Genomic DNA, 22,636 nt, shown 5'->3' on the forward strand with positions numbered 1-22,636 from the left:
TGATCTGATTTTTAAACGATTAATATGAAAAACATAATATCTTACATGAAGAAGATGAATTTCGGAAGGAAAGGCTACACCACACGTCCGATTACACATTCCATGTACATTACACTTGCCAAGAGACTAAGAGCGACAATAACAACCATTCATCGATTTAAACGTATAATAATGAATACACGTTTTATTATTTAGTGGATAAAGAATGATGATCCCACATATTATAATTATGTTCTTGGAAATCATTTTTGCCTAACGTCACGGCGTCAGTCTGTTTAAGGATTGATATTTGCAAGATCAAGGATTTCATTGACACTAGGTTTTCAAAATCAAAAGTAAGGACATATTTCAAACCCACAAAAATATTGCTCAAAAGACTCCTTATGCAGATATTGATTGATTTAGTCGGGCAAGCTTTATAAGAAGCTGTTACTTGTTAGCTTTTAATATTGATTGGAAATTTATCTAAGCAATGTAATACATTAACGTAGACTTTCCCTTTTTCCTCATATTGGATGTTTCTTTTTTCTACACGGAACACTAAATGAATGATAAAAATATATTTTAATTTGAAAGTTTATTAAACTTATACAATAATGTATCATGAAGACGTAGTACATGTACTTCGTAAAAAAATTAAATCAAACGCTGAGAGGGAATGGTTGTGATAGTAGATTTACTGAAGTTTTCAGGATTTCCTGAAGGAAATGATCTGGTACTAAAAAGCTTAAAATTAAAATAATAATATCTTGCATGATGACGATAAAGTTCGGAAGGGAAAGCAACACTACACTTCTGAGCACACATTCCAAGTACATTACACTTGCTAAAAGACTAAAAGCGACAATAACAACCATTCATCGTTTTAAACACATAGTAATAAATACACGTTTTATTATTGAGTGGATAAAGAATGATGATCCCGTAGATTATCATTAATATATTCTTGGAATTTATTTTTGGCTTTTAAAACTGGTTAGAGTTTTATTTAAACAAATGTTTATTAACTTGGACTTTACTTATTTTCATCTTGGATGTTTCTGCTTTATAAGTGAAATGATGAAATAAAAACTTACATGTAGTTTCCTGCCATGGGGAGGTTATCGAATTGGAGCGCAATGGAAAACGGCCATCCTCTTTATTTTGTCTTATTTCTCGTCGTAATGCAAGGTTTGTTCTTTCTTTTACGTTTTAATTTTTTTTAATTAACATCACATTATTTGTTTATTTATTTATCTATTGGTAATGGCATAACAGAAATAAACATTAAAAAAAATGCTCATAGAGTAGAAGACCGTAGTAAGGGAATGTCTATTATTGTATACATGTATATTGATTGCTTATGTCGTCTAATGCTATACAAGCTCACTACAGCTAGTTTTTGCTAAATTTATATAGGCCAAATAAAGCACGTTCAGAAAATGAAATATGTCCTTTATTTACAGGACGGTATACAATTAATGTAAATAATCTAACGCACAGGTAGGGGATCAGACTCACAAGATCGGAATGTAAGTTACGTACGATATTTAATAATGTCCGACCCCCCTTCCAAAAAAAGAAAGGAGTACAAAAGTACCTATACCTGTAAAACAAGACAAACAAAACATCACAAAAAAGTAAACAAAAAGATGGCACATCAAAACAAAGACGTGCAAATAAAATAACTCCTTAACATAGGGTACGCAGCGGAATAAAAAAAAAAACAAACACGCATGGATACGATGGCCGATATGAGCCGTCAAAATACAAGTAAGAGTAGCTCTATAATATGTACGTAGAATCAATGGGAAAACGCATGAAGAAGTAATAAAGAGATTTGTACGTGTACAAATCTTGAGACAAAATACTCTCGAGGCTTCTTAACATTCCTTAGATTTATAGGGAAGATTATCTGTAAACTTAGAAGGAACAAAAATCTAAAACATGTGTATCCGATTTTTCTTCTACTTTGTTAAATAAATGTTGTGTACCTTACTTCAACTGATCTCAAAATGCAGCGACTTTTTTTTTATTTTCGTTTTGGATCTAATCGAATATTTTGCAAGTGTCTCTATTAAGATTCCTGTGGGTGTTTTGATTTTAACTTTCATGACAACATAATCTTAACCTTCATTCATAAGCCCCAAGATGCTGGTTAAAAATTCCAGAAGCAAGAGATCTGCATCTTTATTATTTCTTTTGCCGCCAGATGAAAATCTGTTTCTTGATTATCTACTTAAGAAATGTGCTTATTTTTTCACATTGGCGGATCCAGAGGGGGGTCCGGGGCTTGGGACCCCCTCATATTTTTTGCCACGTGGAGAGAGAGAGAGAGAATGTGCTCCGGGAATGAATATTTGTTCGTCTAACTTATGTGTTGAATAAATAGATTCTCACACATTTAGTTTCCTCCATTCACCTTCACTACTGTTTTTTTAATGAAAGAATGGTAGAAAATATTCTACTTATTTGACATATTTTATGTATGATATATAACATGCGAGGTTTAATTTGTTAGATTCCTGCGATCTGTGGCTGTGTTGGCTATAATCATGTATGTACGGAGTATTGATTAAATATTTTTTGAAGGAACTAATGTAACTCTTTATTTTTAACCCCACCCGCACGCCAACCTAAAAAAAACGTTTTTCAAATACTAAAAAAAAAATCCTTTGAAATGCTGCAAAACTATTCAATTTTAAGGCGTCAGTAGTTTTTGAAATGTGTTTTATTAAATTAGGACTGGGGGTACGTTTTCAAAGAAAAAAAAGGAAGTAAAATAATGATGATATTTACCACAACCTTATATCTTTTCATATGTGCGTGTCAATCTTTACTTGAGAGTGTGTAGGGGGGGGGGGTTTGAGGGACACAACCCTGGAACCCCCTTTCAAAGATGGCTGGATCCTCCCCTGTTTCATACTATACTTCTCCCTCTTTCCATATAACTATTTAGCTCACCTGAGCCTTCGGCTCAGGTGAGCTTTTCTGATCAAAATTTGTCCGTTGTCTGTCGTCGTCGTTGCCGTTGTCGTCGTTGTTGTAAACTTTTCACATTTTCATCTTCTTCTTAAGAACCGATGGACCAATTTCAACCAAACTTGCTACTAAGTATCCATGGGTAAAAGGAATTCAATTTTATTCAAACAAAGGGCCGCACCTTCTTTCAAGGGGAGATTATTATGAATTAGTGAAAATATAACATTTAAAAAAATTTTTCTCAAGAACTACTTGGCCAGGAAAGATGAAACTCATGTGGAATCATCCTCAGATAGTGAACATTCAGATTTGTTCAAATCACGGCCCTTGGGGGTAGGGTGGGGCCACAATAGCTGATCAAATTTTTACATTGAAATATATAGCAAAAATCTTTAAAAATCTTCTTCTCAAGAACCATTTGGACAGGAAAGATGAAACTCATGTGGAATTATCCTCAGATAGTGTACATTAAAGTTTATCAAATCATGGCCCCTAGGAGTAAGATGAGGCCACAATGGCCGATCAAAGGTTTACATAGGAATATATAGGGAAATATTAAAATATTATCTTCTCAAATATTGCAGAGCCATGATTAGTTGTATTTTATGAAAGCGTCCTAAGATACTGTAGATTCTAGTTTGTTTAAATCATATCCCCAGAGATAGGGTGGGGCCACAATTATATATAAAATATATTTTAAAAGATCTTTTTCTGAAGAATAGCAAAGCCATGATTAATGATATTAATAGGGATGCATCCGCAGGAAGTGTAGAATAAAATTTGTTCAAATCAATACCTCCAAGGGCATGAGAGGGTCTCAATGGTGGATCAAAATTTTACATAGGAAAATAATGGGAAAAATCTCAATAACAGAAAAGTTATGTAAGTCATATTGACATGTAAGAATCCTATGTATTGAAGATTTGTTCGAATTAGAATTCAAGCCACCCCCTCGGTAAACGTTTCAATTCTGATCTGATTTGTGCGTTTTCCTAGCTCAGGTGAGTAATGTGACCCCCGGGCCTCTTGATTCTTCATTGTTTTTTTCTCATTGGAACAAGGAAACATTCCGTAGATTTGTGTAAACTGTTCTTTTTTTATTGATAATGGGTAAATACATTTAAATGAAGTATACAAATGCTTTTAATGATACCAGGGTATTTAACACAGCAACACTGATTTTCCTTTTATATATATTGTCAGCGATCTAATCTGTCGGGTTTTTCCATTATTTAATTAAGGCATATTTTATGAGAGTCGTTATTCAAATTTCATAGTAAATGAGCTGCATTTTATGTAAAACATTCGCATTTTTTCATTCTATTTTTTCCTTGTAAAATAAAATGAAGAAAAAAGAAATATGGAATTCGAAATGGCAAAGCATAAAATTTAAAATAAACACATATTTTACACATATCATCTAACTTGAAAAAAAAATAATAAAAATGCAGCTCCATTGTTTCTGGAATATTTTCCCGGTTTTTGGGGGCATACGATTGAAGGTTAAGATTTCATAATTTTGCCGTCGTAAAAATAAAAATCAGAAAAAAAGACAACAGTAATTAAACAAAAATATAAAACACAGAGGGATCAAAGGTAGAAATAAAAACAATCTTGTTGAATTTTGTGATCAATTGAAGTAAGGTGCACACCATTTATCAAACAACTAAAAATGAGGGGAACATGAGAAAATAGAGGGAAAAATCAAAACCATATGTTGTTGATTTTGTCCTTTCTAAGTTTTCAGATAATCTCTCCAATAAATCTAAGGAATGTTAAGTACCTTCGAGTGTATTTTGTCTCAAGATTTGTACATGAACAAATTTATATTCCTACTTCATGCGTTTGCCATTGATTCTACATACATATTAATAGAGCTACTCTCACGTGTATTTTGACGGCTCATATCGGCCATCGTACATGAAATACACGAAATAATACAATTATTATTCTACACTTAGTCTAATAATTGTTGTTTGTCTCAAAGATGTTTGTATACGCTATACCAGTCATAAAGTATACCGCACTTCTTTCGTTGACTGTACACTGCCTTAATGATTGTTTTACATAATGTTCCTCAATCTCCACACTTTTTTTCACTTTAATGCAAATAACCTGCTGCCGTTTTAATATCAATAACATGTTTGAAAAATACGTTAATTACATATAGATAATTTTTACTGTGACACATAAATGAACAATAAATATAAGTGGGCTAAACACCATTATAATTTTGAATTTAACTTTTTTTTTATAAACTGTGCATATAAGGGACACTTATTTTTACTAAAAGTAAAGTACATGCATTTAATTTTAAAATTAAAGGGAAAAAATACTGCTTGAAATATACATACAGATATTCATGAACAATATTTAACATGTATCCACAACAAACCATATCATAGTTAACTATAGTTAATTAACCAAGGTTTCCGATAGTAAATCAAGTTTTTCACTTTAGTAAATCAAAGCTGATTATTTCTGAATTTCACAGGGATAATATATATTTATTTTAATTCCTACACATGATTCATGTTATCAAAAGGGATATTTTTTATGTATGCATATTTTGGCAAATGATTGTATAATTAGTAAGAATTTTAAACATATTCAACAAAAATTTAATATTTCAGTGTACACATCGTGACAAAGAATTATAAAATATAGTTATATATTGTAAACTTTATCGTTAACTTTAAAACATTTTTGTTTAGAATATAATAGCATACTTTTAATCTGAGAGAAAATTTATTTTAAATGTATATTACTTTTATTCTTGGGATCCTGTCTTATTTTTAAGATTCAAACTAGATGTGCATCAAAACTGTCTATTCCGACGTTTGAGTAATCCGTAACACCGTGACTTGTATATAACGTTTAATTTTGCTCATATTTTATTATATTCCATGTTTCTTTCCACTGTACAATTTACATTCTAATATATTCTCTCACAAGTAATCCTAAGTAATATGATTATGAGGTAGGTCAAAATGTTTTGAGTCTAGCACAGGAACAATATATTTGGATGACGAAGTCCTATTCTTGATGTTTTTTTCTCTGTCTCTCATGTATTTCCATCTTTTTGGTTTAAGAGGGGGGTGCTAGGAATAAAATGCTCCGAACTCTTGTGTTCTGGAGGTCCGTGTTTGGTCTGCTCCAATTTTTTATTAAATTGTTTTACTGTATGGACTCTGATATTGAACACTGTTCGTTATCTCTGCATCCTTCCAATAAGTGGACAAAGTTGATAATCAAATGAAAAATTATCTTTTAATGAAAAAAAAAAAATTCAAACTTTGTTTTGCTTAATGAAAGTAGTAAAATATACTGTATCTTCTTCTTTTGCATGAAATCATTTAAGAACTATCTGAAATTACATGTAACAATTACATTCAGACAAACAGTCAAGTGTCTTTCTGTGTAAAATATTGTCCATACTTTTCAGACAACATTTATAGCATGTCCAATCAGCATTGGAATTGGTTTGAGGCACAACAACACTGTATTAACGACAACAGCACTCTTAAAATTAATCCAGTGATGACCGCAGAGAACGAGTACAGACGATATTCATCAATAATGAAAATTTTAGGTTAATCTTTTTTTATAACGTACACAATGAAAAATTGTTTTGTTTGACCAAAGGGTGTGAAATTAAGATTTATTTCTCTATTATTTTTTCCCTATTTTTTTCCTACAGAATCAAGCAAAGTGTCTTTTCTTCCGTCAATCGAATTGAAATGTGAAAGACTTAGAATTATCCTGTTATATTAATTTTTCAACCCCTACTGTTAATTATATCTTTTAAATTTAAGTATATCTATGATTTTACGCTTTTTTTTACTCTCTAGACATTATGCTTCTTTAAGTAAAGTTAAATGCAGACCATATATAGATTTTTTTCCCTTTGAAAATGTTGTTACAACGAATATTCCTAACAAAAAAATACTATAGTAAACTAATTTAAAGTTAGCTTTAGTACCCAAGTTTAAACTTTGGAACTTTGATTTACTATGGCGAATACTTTGACACGTTGATTGACTATAGTGAAAACTTTGGAACTTTGATTTACAATAGTTAACTCTAGTAAACTATAGACAGTTAACTTCAGTTTACTATTAGTATTTTGTGGTTAGGGACAAACAATTTTTGTCCTTCAAAGAATCCTTAAAGATTAAGTTATTTTACATGTCAACCTTTGACGTTTAGTTTAATTTTGTAAAACCATTTATTGAATATACTGTAAGTTACATCAGCATTGCATGTACTTATAGGGATTTACTTGTTCTTTTAAAATGCTAAACTACTAGCATACACGATCAACTTTGAAAATTATGTTCTTTTTAAGGGTGTTACAGTGTAGAAGATCTCACTCAAACAATGAACCTGACATTTATTATGAAGTATGCTTCAGCAGGCTTTTGCCAAGAAATATGTTGATCCAAAAGTCTTCCAAACTTTGGAATCAAGGTGAAAGTCACATTGAATAATTTACTACATAACAAAGTCTTATTTGAATTATATTCGTAAGTCATTGCATTGGTGTTAGTTTTAAAAAAATCAAACCAAAAACAGCTGATAAACAATTTGGAAAGTACATGAAGGTGTTTTATACCTGTATGATAAAAATGACAACAATTCGAATTTACATTGGGCTCATATACATGTAAAAAATGGACGGTAAAAATTATAGTTTTGCTGACATACGAAGTCTGAGCTGACGTTTTCTTATGCTAAAAATATTTTTCTAAAATTTTCAGTATTCCGGTTAATTCCCTGATTGGTGAGTTGTTATAATGGTTTACATTAAAAGGTGTAAAATCGGATTGTGAAACATTTTTTTATCTGGAGTTTATCAAATCTACAAATCTTGGAATCCTAAAAAATGACACGAATCTTTGCACATGAAGTGCATTTTTTTTCTTACGTAAATGAAAACAATCAAAACTGTAACAGTTGCGCCCTTGTCGGAGAGGTTACGAATTTACTCGAGAGTTGCAGATAGTAATAAATGCAGATTTTTATACGATACTTTCAAACACAAAATGGAAATTGTGATTGATTGTATGTTGTTAAGCTTGCCTCCTCAGAATTTTTCACTGATATAGAGACGCCACAATTTGTCGATGGAGAGCTGAAAGTTTTGTCCTATGCTCGGAACTCAGGGCCATTAAGCAGGGTGGGTCTTTCTCGTGCCAACACATACTGCGACACTGAACCTCGGTTTATACGGTCTTATCCGAAGGACCGGTCCCCATATCCCACAGTGGGGTTCGAACCCGCGACGTAAGGATCAATTCCTTACTTTGACCTTTAACCTCTGCGCCACGTCGACGACCTGAAATTTGAAAAGTATGCACACAATCATTTATTGGAAATTCTAAATTATGACCTTTGTAACAAGAAAATAAAATGAAGATAGGATTACCATCACAGCCCATGCATAACTACATGTATTTTTAATATTTATTGAGGCAATGGAATGTGTATGCTTTAAAAGACCACTAAAGCCGAGGACTATATCCAGTACTCAGTGCGATAAAACCTGCCCAAACTACACAGACGAATTCTCCTTTGCCCAGTGCGGTGGAAGAAATGCATATACAATATACAATTCAGGTACATGTATATAAAAATGAAACTTGCAGAAAACATTTCTTAATTAAAATTCTAGGAATATTTTTTTTTCCTTTATTAAAAAATTAACTCTCTATGATATTGAAACTATCATTGTATATTTGCGACAGTTTTGCAATATTATGAATATTCTGACGTAATTGATTGTTCTGCCAGTGCGTTTCCTCTGGAGTCTTAGTGTAATGGTTCATCTTCAGATCGCGGGCTCGAATCCGACTACAGAACCAGAAGAATGGTCATTCCGATCAGAATTAATCTGGAGTCTTATTATGCAGTAGATGCTGGAACGAAAAAAAAACTGCTCAATGTCTCTGGGTGTAATGATCTTAATTTGCACCTGTCCATCGACGAGCAGCAGTGTTTTGATATGATTGAAGAATTCTGAAAGGAACATTAAACAGACAAACACCTAAAGAAATTTATATAGTTGTTATAAGTTATGGTCCGCTAAAGTAAAAAAAAAATTGGACGGAATTTGTATTGATAATACATAACATCTCATTCAAACCTAAGATTTTTTTCTTCAAAAAAATAAAATTGTAGCTTGATTTCAGGATAATTTTTTGAAGATGAAAGTTGATTAAAAAAAACAGTAAAATCTAACAAGTAACGATTAATATCAAAGCAAAATATAAGGAAACTTTTCTTTAAAATATTTAAAACTTTAATTTTTGTCACATTTTGATAATTGCACATAACTTTCATTTACGAATTAATTTATAAATCATTGCCCAAATCTTTAATGACATGCAAATATAGGTATTGAAGAATAAATCATTATAATTAGCTTTTTTTCTAGATAAATGAAATATATTTTTGCTAAACCTTTATAGACACAAACCAAACGATTCCTTAATATTTTGAGTTTAAAATGTGAATAAAAACATTTAAACGATATCTCCAAAATCATTAAATGATAAAAACAACCCATTTTAACCCAGATAATACATATAACCCCCCCCCCCCCCTTGCTAATTTTGTCTTGTATTAGTGGTTTTTTTAGATTAATAAAAAAAAAAAATATATATATATATATATATATATATATATATATATATATATATATATATATATATATATATATATATAAAGCACTAAAAATGGTCATTTTTAGTGCTTTATATAAATTTCCATCCGTGACCTTGTATCTACTTGATAGATCCGACATTTAGGATATACAGTGTTGTTGGTTTTTTTAGTGCTTTGTATATATATATATATATATATATATATATATATATATATATATATATATATATATATATATATATATATATATATATATATATATATATATATATATATATATATATATATATATATATATATATTTTTTTTTTATCTAAAAAAACCACTAATACAAGACAAAATTAGCAAGGGGGGGGGGGGGGGGGGTTATATGTATATATATTATATGATTGAATAATTTCCATCTCTCTAATTGGCTGAGATCCAACTATGTTAGAAAAATATTACGTTGTATTGACCTGCACGTGACGTTCCAGGTCAATACAAGGATTTATTTCCTCTACATTGATCTAAAAATAGATTGGGGAATTCCAAATTGATACAAATTGTTTTAGAAAGATACTTAAATGACTATGATTTTTATTTTCATGTGAACAAAACATAAGCGAATATATATTTTAGGTGAGGGTGGTAAGAGGGGATGCAGGGACCCCCCCCCCCCCAACACTTTTACTGAACAACAATTTTTTTTTTTACTTTTTGGCAGTCAGTTTTCCCTGATAATACTCCTTCCTTTCAAAATATAACCTATAAAAAGACTAACATTATATATTTCTTTCATGACTACTAAAAATGATTTTTAAAAAAATCAAATTGATACGACTGGTATAAGGTTTATTAACATTTTAATTCTGCTACTCTCTTGTATTTGATTAGGACTTAATAAAATGCAAACAAATAATGCGCTGTATCATTTTATCAGTGAATCATATAATAAAACAATTATTGCTGAGTTTTTCGGTCAATACAATGATTTAGCCATCTTCTAAATATTGTACACCTCAGATGGCTAAATCATTGTATTGACTTCAAAACCCAGCAATAATTGTATAATATACATACTGAAACATATTTCAGTAGTTTTCTCTCTCTGCAATGTCAAGGATCTCTGTGTCGCCATAAAAGTTCCGCAAAACATATTAGCAAACACGCTTTGAGCAAGCAAAATGCCAATTTAACACCTGCTAAAGAGACCCGTCATACGGAAAGTTCCTAAAATGCACTGAATCTTTTAAAGTTCAATGAACGGTAATCGCTGGAATATTAGAGAGTTTCGTTATTTTCTTAGCATATGATTTTAGTAAATAACACTTGTCAGCACAATATTAGCGAATGTGATAAAAATTTGATTATTTTTTACAAAGATAAGTCCTACCTATCTGGACTGCAGTGCACAAGTTATTTACATGTACATTTTTTACCCTTACCTTAGGAGGTGGGGCGGAACAAAATCCAGTTTGTTATGCTATTGAGTGCGGCACAAGAGTTGAGTTTTCCATTTCTCAAGACTGCTCCGAATTAAAGTTTGGAGTATGCATGGAGAGAGGTAATTTCTGCGCTTATAGGTTATATTTAAGTGTTGCTGCTACATTTACTCATAAATAGATTTACCTATAGACATTATTTAGAATAAACAATCCTGAAGCTGTTCAAATCATACTTCTAAGAACTTCAGTGATATATTTTAGGTGTAATATTAATATAAACTGAAATTCTGATTTTCAAATTCACATTTTTTTTAAATATGTATTAATTACAAGTCTTTATTCTAAGTAAAAAACAGTATGTCATATATCTTGAAAAAAGAAAAGTCTCCATTTTAAAACTGAATGCACATTTATATTTATATCGATATCTGATAAAATGTGGAGAGATTTTTGTTTTGCTTATGTTACATGTTTTATCTACATTTTTCTGTCGTTATTTTGTATTATAAACATTTTCAGCTTCCTCGCTATAACTTGTAAACTAATTTTAGCCATTTTTTTGCGCATAACCACATTTATAAGAATTGGGAGACAAAATTTTCGAATTTCATGACACTTTTCCCCGATCCAAATAATCAAAATAAATGTTAAGTACAAATATTATTTTAGTAAAACATTAATTTATCATGGATTTACATTGAAGAATTATCCAATAGTGTCGAGAAAATTAACTTTTTATTAAATTAAAAAAATACTTAAATGCTTCATCTTTCTTATAAATTACATATAACATGTAAATGAATCATGATCAAATGTACAAATTCAATTGCTGTTGTTGCTCTAATGACCTCTTGCTTTTTACCCCACAGCCTGGAGGATGTAAAATTTGTGATTTTACAGTATTGTGTTTCCTAACTGTTGTACACAAACTCTGAAGTATGGCTGGAACCTTCTCCAACATATACACATAAATTTGAATTACTAGATCTAGTTACACAAATCTTCATTTACACTCATTATCAGCTTTACGTCTTATCTAAAACTTACACACACTCATGAATACTAGATGTTAAAATCATGCATGAAAAATATGGAGATAATGGACCGTATTCCAAATCAAAAGTCCATAAAACAACACAATATGGAGCAGAGCAAACAAGAACCTTCAAAACATCAGAGATGGGATCGGGTGCTATGGAAATTGCGCATTCCCTTCAGATCAGTCACACACTCCGTCTGCTCCATTTAAAATCACGAAATGACTGAAAAAAATGTCGTCTATGCATTGTTCAAATAGTAGACTAACATTTTGTATTAAAAACGTAAGTCAGCATTTGACTCAACGATAAATTGTATTTGCTGACAAAGTTATTGTATCGACCATAGAACTTACGAAATGAAAACCTTTAACAAGACTGCTGATATATTTATTTCGTGAACTTGTTGTCAATAAATTACCTCTTTTTAGAAATTGTTGATAGAGCCTGCTCTTGCGTATCGAATCAACTGAAATAAATAAACTCCGTATGCAGGGGATGAAGGTATATTGCTGTTGACGACATACAACTTCTACAAAAATGCAATACTGCAAATTACTACTTTATGGACAGACTATCATGACAAATATTGAACACCGTACTTTTAAATATTCAAATGCGTGTTACTATACATAGAAATTAAATTAAACGAAAAATACGAGGGGTGATAAAAAAGTTCACAAACTAATTAAATAACTTCCATAACAGAAATAATATTTGATTTCAGTGTTGATTATATTTTTGATTAATCCTCGCTGATTTTAATGCACATCTGTCACCGTTCTGCGCGAAAAAAATCACGAAATGACTGAAAAAAATGTCGTCTATGCATTGTTCAAATAGTAGACTAACATTTTGTATTAAAAACGTAAGTCAGCATTTGACTCAACGATAAATTGTATTTGCTGACAAAGTTATTGTATCGACCATAGAACTTACGAAATGAAAACCTTTAACAAGACTGCTGATATATTTATTTCGTGAACTTGTTGTCAATAAATTACCTCTTTTTAGAAATTGTTGATAGAGCCTGCTCTTGCGTATCGAATCAACTGAAATAAATAAACTCCGTATGCAGGGGATGAAGGTATATTGCTGTTGACGACATACAACTTCTACAAAAATGCAATACTGCAAATTACTACTTTATGGACAGACTATCATGACAAATATTGAACACCGTACTTTTAAATATTCAAATGCGTGTTACTATACATAGAAATTAAATTAAACGAAAAATACGAGGGGTGATAAAAAAGTTCACAAACTAATTAAATAACTTCCATAACAGAAATAATATTTGATTTCAGTGTTGATTATATTTTTGATTAATCCTCGCTGATTTTAATGCACATCTGTCACCGTTCTGCGCATGCGCGAATCACGTGATATAGGCTGTTACGTGACCCACTCCGTAGCGTTCTGTCACAAAAGCTGAAATCTTTTTCTGAGTATTATATTTCTCCATGTAAGTTAATTTTTATACATGTAACAAGAACAGTTTATTTGTCAGAAAGTATCAAATCTCGGCAACAGAATGGGTGGGTAAGAATATCCTTTCCAAAAATAAGCATGGCGACCATCAAAACCCAAATCTTCTGTCTCGGAAGAGACGTTTATTCAAGGTGGATAGAAAATCGGTGCCTTCTTTTTATCATATCTAATATGTTTTAAATCTAAAGTAAACGATATCTTAGGTATTTATTAATTATATTATTGTTAAAACATTCAACTATTTTTCACATTGTAAATTGCATAGCAAATTTCTTAATTAAAAACACACCTAATTTTAAACCTGCTTTTACTGGGCAACATAAAAAGTATCATTTTTAACCATCTGCCTTCCTTCACTAAAACGACCAATCCAATCATTGATTGAATTTATAGGAAGTTATTTCTCTTAATAATCTTTGTACAAATTATATGTTACTAAGAAGGGATTTTTAAGATATACAATAAATTTTACCGTCGTTTTTTAAACAAGTACGACCGAGACAGCAATTTTTCGTCACAAGTGAACTATATAGTGACGTCATTTTCACATTGTGACGTCACAAACAAGGAGCAAAACTTTATTCACCATATTTTATTTATAGAACTTGTGTATGGCTATGTGTGTACCAAATTGTTTCTAATCTGAATTGTGGTTTTGTAGATATAGAGATAGTTCGCAAACTTTTTGATCACCCCTCGTACATGCTAAAAATGATTAAAAAAAATACAGTGACTAGATGTTGAAGAACAAATGAATGACACAACATTGCAAATACCTACAATGAAATTAAAAATAGGCGTCTTTCTCTTTGGACTGCCATGTCCAAACTAATTTGCATGAATAGGCTTTTTTTAAGGTCCAAAGAAGTAAGCTTCAAAGAACAATATTTACAGTGATTACATATACCTGTCTCAAAACGGGATATTTACATGACATTTGAAATGAACCACATGGCGTCGGAATCATTAAAATTTAATTTTTATACAGACTACTAGTATCTACAGTGTGTACGATGGTACAAACTATCTAAGTGTTTTAGATTTGAATAAATAAATTTGCATTTTGTAGTTTGGTTTTATTATAAACAGCCAATTGTCTGCGTTGAAAAGTAGGTCATGCACGGCGTGATAATCATGCAGTATTTGATACACTATTTTAGATTCAATGGTTTTAAAAATGTGAATATATATCACTATGTTTTCATAAAAGAAAATAACAGTCGTCAATGTCTGTTGTGACGCTTAATATATTATTTGAAGTTTGACGAGTGTAACTTTTGACGAGAAAAAGAAAATATTGTCAATATAGTCAAATTTAGCAAACCCTCAAAATTTCCACTTTTACAGTACGTGTTCTGTTTTAATGGGTCTTTAACATTGTATTGCAATGAATAAATCATATGTTTTTGCATATCAAGGCATATAAATGAAAAGAAGATGCACATTATTTCGAAATGCATACGAAGTGCTTCAAAATTGTTAAATACAACCCCCTAGAGCTAGGTTTCTGGTGCTAAAATGGGATTCTTTTAATCAAATTGCAAAAGGTATGAATTCCTTTTAATTTTTTTTTTTGGCTGCTAAGTTTAAGACAAATAAATTGTATAGAACACAAATGCCTTTTTAAAAATCTTAAAAATCAGGACCATTAATTTAGAAGTTGATAATTAAACAAACATCATCATAGTTCTATTCCTATTCAGAAAGAAGTATAAAACCCATTTGGTAGGAACAGGGGTCTTAGTGCTTGAACAGGGAGGAATTACATTGAAATAAAAACAATATTAAAGTCCATAAAGCAATAGAAAATAGGAGAAGAACAAACAAGGGTTTCCAAAATATCAGATATGGGATCATGTTTCTCAGGGAATGAGCATCCCCTGCGATCGTCCAAACGCGCCGTGTTCTCCTTGCCATGATAAGGAAATATAACAGAAAAATCGGTCGTCAATTCAATGTAAAATAATGGACTATGAACTAGTATAAAAAACGTCATTCAGTATTAGCTCAATGATAAATTGATTGATTGATTGATTGTATATTGTTGAAAGTCCTTCTGGAAATTTTTTCACTAATATGGAGACATTACCATTTTTCGATGGAGAGGTGCAAATTTTGTCTCATTATCAGCATTCAAGGGCATTGAGCAAGAAGGGATCTTTTTCGTGCGAGTAACTGCTACGACACACGGGACCTCGTTTTATACGGTCTCATGAAGAACTGCATTGTACATAACATTAGTAATTGTATAAAATGGAATCGTAGTCATCACTTGTGTAAACAGAGAAGTAAATAAAAAAACTGATTTAAAAGCTGTATAATATTTCAAGGCCATCTTTGTTGTCGATCATATACAACCCTTTACCGGTTCACATTATTATAAACTAGTTAAGGTCAACTTCTTTTCTTGAGACATATTTCATCTTCATTTCAATGTGTCATTATAGCTTTTATTGTTTGGACCAGTTTATAACATTTTTATGAGATTCAAATACCTTTAAATTACATTAGAGTGATATAAGACATTTTAATTTTTCATATCAAAAAATTAATATAAACAGATACACAGACGAGACAGGGTTGGATAGAGTCAATGAACCTTTGTAAATCCTTATTACCTCCGTCGTACCTTGTTGGAAACCTAAAAATACATGACGCAAAAGCTGCTTGCGAACAGTTAAATAGAACACATAATGGCTCATCGTGGATTGGTGTGGCAAATGAAGTGTATGTTGGATATGATCGAGGTAAACTGATTTTTTTTTCATTTTTTCTTTTTTTAGTTTTAAATATGAGGTTTATTATTCAGTGCTATGTAACGAAGAAAGAGGTGACAGAGGTATGTAACGAAGAGAGAGAGAGAGAGAGAGAGAGAGAGAGAGAGAGAGAGATTCAAAGTTATTTTTTTCTAATTCAAAATAAGTTCGTGGATATGATATACATTTATTGATGCATGATAAGCTTTATTTGTTGAAATAATTGTGCTTCAGTTTTGAGTGACATGCATTTCATTCAGTTGTTTCAGATTATTTATTTTTCATAATTGGAGATAATTTTAATGCACTTGCGCTCTGCCTAAAAATACGCAAATTCTATCTCCTTCATGTTCAAAGTACCCATTGGCCTTGCTTTTTTAAGGGGACAGAGAACACATGGTCGCATGATGAAGTTTTATCAATAATAACATGTTAGTCTCAGGTTATTCATGTTCTTAACCTGATTTAAATCATAGTACTTGTATAATTTTTTTTTACAGTTTGTTTGATTAATCCATCTTGTATCAAAATATTTAAAAATTTAAAAACTTCCTTGTTAGTATTAACAAATTACGGAATAAATCGATCCGCTGTTTTGTTTCTCTACACTTTCTAAACTCAGGATCTTTATATCAAAGTTAAATTGTTTAAAAAATACTGGTCCATAAATTATGATACTGGTTCTATAAATTTCAAATTGAATTTGCGTATTTTTCGTGTAGAACATTTTCCTAGTTACCAATTTTTCAAGATGCATCTGGCACTGGTTACTGAAAAAGTACTCTTAAATTGACATTTAAAAACAGCTGACAATGTCAGACAATATCAGTGCCAGATGCATCTTGTTAAATAATAAAACAACTCAGATGACAAACCTTGTGCTAAATATTCTTTTAAGTGAAGTGAAATGTGTCTAAGATTTATCGAAATTTCAACAGAAATGAAAATCGGAAATGCAGTATAATGTTCCACTTTGTGATTCCCTTGCGGCCTTTTTGTATGCTCGAAATCAAAAGAAATACCAATTTAATTAAGCACCTTTTGACATTCTTAATTGCACACTATAAGACTCTTACATGAATATTAATTTTTACATCCGGGTACCAAACGCAGCTTTCACCACCCCCTGACCTTTTTTAGCTGCCATACGGGGGCCCCCATTGTTACACAAATGTTATGTTCTTACGCTCTTTTCTAGGTTTGCCTTTCAAAACTTCCGAAAGAAGCAGTTTCTTACAGTGTCGAAAATGTAACATGAGTAACTGCGAATTTACTGACTGTTTCGAGAGACTCTACTCTGTACTTCCTAGTTTATCAATATTTTCATATAATATCTTTAATACATTTTAGGGACAGATGGTATAAACAAATATTATGCCTGAAAAGGTATATAGTTTTACCTATTTTGTTTATGGATGATGCAAATAATACATTTTCATAGTATTGAATTTTAAATGTCCAATATAATTCTCAAAATTCAATCTTTCTACAGTCATCCTTATTAATCTTTTAATTGTTGTCACGTTAAATTCGAGTACTCTGAAACTTTTTTATGTAAAATGTTTAGCCTATATTTGCAGGTAAAGTTTTAATTTCACTCCCTTGAACATGACTTCAGCTATTATTTTCACAATTTTGACATATGTTTGTGTGTGCCATCCGTCCTGAATTAAATGGAAAATGGACTAAGTCTTTTTAAAAAAAATTAAATTAAGTACTGCATTTGTCCATATATATGATCTGATGTAGCATTAACTAATGTGATAGTGATACATGAAGGTATAACGTTTAACTGATCATGACTGGGCTTAAGTTAAACTAAAAATACCACTATTCGACATTATTAACCGTACAACTATCTGATATAGGTAGAGACAGTGCTTTATTTTCATCTATTTATTTTAGGAAGGAGAAATCACTATAGATGAAAACGATATCATTAACAGGGAAAATGAGGGTAAGGTAACATAGGATATTAAGTGATACACGATGACACTGTTTATATTTATCAAAAATTTGCTGAGTGATGCTATTTTAGGTAGTAAAAAATACCAAGACGAGCGTTAAAATGCGATTAAATATTCTCTATAAAAATGAAAAAACAATAAGATTGGTTCTCATTGATTAATATTTGTAATTTAAGGTGGGTCGCAGAACTCGCATATATTTCTCGTGGGCGAATGAGAATTTCTTTACATTTTTGTAACGTTTTAATAAAATAGTCTTTATAGAATTATAAAGTTATATACATGTATGTGATTATGTGAATATCAGTGAAGAGAGAGAGAGAGAGAGAGAGAGAGAGAGAGAGAGAGAGAGAGAGAGAGAGTCCATGTGCAGAAAGAATAACCTGATAACCTGATAAAGTTTGATTCTCAAAAAGTGTTTTAATAACCTGTTTACATTTCAGATTCAGATCCACCCCTTACGGTTATTCTATTATCAGTGTTAGTCCTCATCATACTTGGATGTTTGGTTCTTGCGACTACTTGTTGGAAAATGTTCGTTATTATTATCATAATTAAATTACCGTAAAGCTGGATATTTTTGCTGTAGATAATTTTTAGCAAATTTGCGAGTGCATTGCATTCGCAAAAATATTTTTCTTAAAAAAAAAATTACCAATAAGCAAATGTAAACAAAGCAGTGGTCATTCGCAAAATTTTTAAACGTAAAAATTAATCAACAGCATTTTGACCCGAATTCGCAAAATAAAATCGGCGTAAAAATTTACAGAATTACGGTATTATTATAATTATTATGAATAATTTATGTTTTATGAATAAGTAAGTTAAAGTTCAAAATATAGATTTGCTAACATGTATTTGTATAAAAAAACAAATTCTGTATCACATATCCCTTTTTATGTACATATATAGAAAGACGAAAGAGAGGAAAAATGCCAATAAAAGAAAAATTGACAGTCCACAGGAAGAGCGATATCAAGATATAGATGATGAGAAACTTGTAAACGCAACTAATAATATAAATAAGACAGAAAATTATGAAGGAACCTACACAGAAACCATAAATGGAACATACGATCACCTCAGGAGTAAAGATGCACGAAAAAAGGAAAGTGAAAACGATTACGATCATGTCGAATCTTCAAAAGAGGAGCAATACGAGGGATGTTCAATAAAAGGAAATAATCAACTTACAGAAGCTGACTATGACCATGCTTGCTTGTCATCTGATTATGGAAAGTGTGTCATAACTGCAGATCTAATGGATGATGAATATACAGAAGCTCTGTTCCCTGTCGGAGGCCTATCATAAAAAATAGAAATGCAAATTCCTTACAAGAATGAAAACAAAAGAAATAAAATTTATTTTTTACAAAAAGTTGTTTATTTATGCATATATTCAAGGGCTTTCAAAGTAACTCTTTTCAAAATGTTAGCTAATCGGCACATCATTTCAACATTAAATGGCAGAAAGTTATTAAAAACTGGTTATACACTTCAGGTGTGTGAATCGTTCACTACCCTCTTGATCAGTAGGACGACGACGGACTTTTCCGTTATTTCCTGATTGACAAGGAGCACACGGCGGGTGTGACCGGTCGGCAGGGGATGCTCTCTTCTCCATGGCACCTGATCCCACCTCTGATGTTTCGGGGGTCCGTGTTTGCTCTGCTTTTATTTTGTATTGTTTAATGGACTTTGAGATTGAATACTATTTGTTATCTCCATATCCTTCTTACCTGAAACCTATCACAGGTTGATTGTATTTTGATTGTATATTGTTTAAGGTCCCGCTCGAGAAATTTCACTTATATGGAGACGCAATCACTTGGCGGTGGAGAGCTGCAAATTTTTTCATATACTCGGCACTCAGGGCCATTCAGCGGGGAGGGATCTTTATCGTGAAAGCACCTACTGCGACACGGGACCTCGGTTTATAGGGTCTAATTCGACAGACCGGTCTCCACGTCCCACAGTAGGATTCGAACCTGCGATGTAAGGATTGTCTCCTTACTTCGCGACTCTAGAACATTAGCTTTAACCACTGCGCCATGTGGACAACGAAACCTATCACAGATCTATTGAAATAAAAAAAAACCGCTAAGAATAAACTTTTGTAAATTTTTACCCCCTCCCCGTCTTCATTCCTTCATATCTTTTTTATATCGTACTACATTCTCAAGTGTTTAAACCTCCAAAAGTTACTAGAGCATGCTGTTGTTACATATTTGCATATAGAAAAATTTCATTTAACGCTTTTGCGGTCCAACTGATGGCAAGGCAAAATAGAGTCTATTAGATTTTTTTAAACAAAGTGTGTTTATATTTCGCTTTAATCATGAACTGCGCAAGTATATACAATTAAGCTGCAATACTCTCATTATTGATAAATGCAGTTTCTCTGTACATGTACCGTTAAGAAAATTTTTAAAAAGATGATACTTTAGTTTGATTTCCTGGTCCCCGGTACACTGCATCAATATCACTGAATAGATACGTTTATTTCAAAAATAAAAGTATAAAGATATAAAGCTAATCAGCTAATTATATTTAAATAGAAACATTACCCAAGTAGGTGTAATTTACAAAATGTTAAATACTTTACAACGAGGGGGTTGTTACAGTATCTTCTCGTATGATCTGTGGCCCAACATTTAGTACATGTGAGTTTCCTCTGGGATTTAGGCTGACGGTAATTGAATATCTGACAGCGCAGGCCTACACAGTAGTAGATATTGGGTAGGTACCTTTCCTCGGGTAAATTAAAGGTTCTATGTACATAAACGGATTACCCTTTAGTACACTTGTTATCCTATTTGATACCGGATGACGAATTTTCTCATAGAGAATATTAGGCTTAACTTCAAGTTTTTCCTGTAATTCATTGACAGCTGAGTCGCCTACTGATAGGGGAATACCGCAAAATCTGATTTTCAAAGTTTTTTTTCGGTGGTACTATGGGTACCTGAGGAGTAGGGATTGGTATCAAAGACAGAAACAGAAATTTTTTGAATGTGTATTCCCTCTGTTAAAACCTTTTCTCTACTGGCACTATCACTGAGGTAAACTCTCCATAAATTCAGATCAAGTTGTAGACAGTGTGAGGAATTTTCAAACACTTTCATGATGATTCCTCTGTCCGGTGAGAGTGTTCAACAAGTGTTCACAAAGATATCAGATAAAAAAGAAAAGAAATCCATAAAAAAAAAGAATATAATATCCAAATCCAAATGAAAAGAACATACATACACAGACCAAATGTTAATGATTTAGGAAATAGTTTACATATACTCTTTTTCAGGTAAGTTTAGAGAAGTTTTAGATACCAATGTAACTTTGAAAATTTAAAATACTCATTGATAACTTTGAATTAGTTATGGAGATTTTTAAGCAAAAAAAAGAATATTGATTAAAACTTATAAAATAGGTTTCTGAATGTCTGCTTCATTTATCTTATTTTGCAGGTTTAGTTTTCAACAAAAAAAATTAAGTAAAATACCAAGGAAGTTTAATTTCAAACAAAGACATTTTATTGAATGCTACAATAAAATGCACATCGTACAAAACGGTAATGAATACATCAGGATATTACGTTGTATTTATTTCCTTCAACAAAATAAAAGGAATATAATACTTAGCTGAGTGATAGTAGACAATGAAATATAGACAAATGAAAATACCTTGAAGTATTGTAATTTGTTGAAAAATAATTAAACTTAAACCTCTAATCTTGATAAATTTTAAGGACTATTTTTACTAAGGGTACTAAGCATCAAATTCCATCTGAAGGATTTATAAACGGAAGTTATAAAAAGAAATGCAGAATCAGGAAGATGTAAACTACATTTTTGTCAGAACTAAGCATCAACATGAAGATTTATTTAAACAATAAAATGCCGGACTACCAACAAAAGAGAGGCATTTTATTGTTTACATTTATATCTTTTTAAAAAATCATTTAAGGTAGGATTGAAAAGATTAATTTTTGTATTAATGGTGCAAACGTCGATATAATTTTTAAAAAGATATTGATTCCTTTCTTTATAATATTATTTTCATTTCATAATACCAACAAACAGTGAAATATATATATCAGACAAATTACATTACAAACATAAGACAGTGTGACAAAATTACCTTACAATTGAAACATGTTTTCCGAAAAACTAGTATTTTATGCAAAATTTTTAAAAAGTCTAAAGTCTACTAGAGTTTTTGAATGTTTGATAATGGAGGCATAGAAAAAAATTGAAGATTTATCATGATTCGAAATGTTAAAGCTGGTTTCATCCAAGGAATGTAGTCGATGCAAACGTCAAAATACGATT

General features: G+C 31.2%; 1 protein-coding gene across 2 annotated transcripts; it reads left to right on the forward strand.

Moving 5' to 3' along the window:
* Positions 1 to 796: 796 nt before the first annotated feature.
* LOC134233243 (uncharacterized) lies at positions 797 to 20,126 on the forward strand. Of its 2 annotated transcripts, XM_062715228.1 has the most exons (9): positions 943 to 975; positions 1,083 to 1,170; positions 6,407 to 6,553; positions 7,310 to 7,431; positions 8,436 to 8,580; positions 11,060 to 11,173; positions 16,147 to 16,332; positions 18,752 to 18,842; positions 19,221 to 20,126. In XM_062715228.1, the coding sequence occupies exons 5-9, from the start codon at positions 8,439 to 8,441 to the stop codon at positions 19,618 to 19,620; spliced, it is 933 nt and encodes a 310-aa protein (XP_062571212.1). In that variant the 5' UTR covers positions 943 to 975; positions 1,083 to 1,170; positions 6,407 to 6,553; positions 7,310 to 7,431; positions 8,436 to 8,438; the 3' UTR covers positions 19,621 to 20,126. The 2 variants fall into 2 exon arrangements, with proteins under 2 accessions (XP_062571213.1, XP_062571212.1); XM_062715229.1 differs by having other exon boundaries at positions 797 to 1,170; positions 18,758 to 18,842.
* The last annotated feature ends 2,510 nt before the right edge of the window (positions 20,127 to 22,636 follow it).

Source organism: Saccostrea cucullata, unplaced genomic scaffold (assembly GCF_032062105.1).
Source record: "Saccostrea cucullata isolate Sc308-1 unplaced genomic scaffold, CSIRO_AGI_Scuc_v1 ctg2375, whole genome shotgun sequence".
Lineage (NCBI taxonomy): Eukaryota > Metazoa > Mollusca > Bivalvia > Ostreida > Ostreidae > Saccostrea > Saccostrea cuccullata.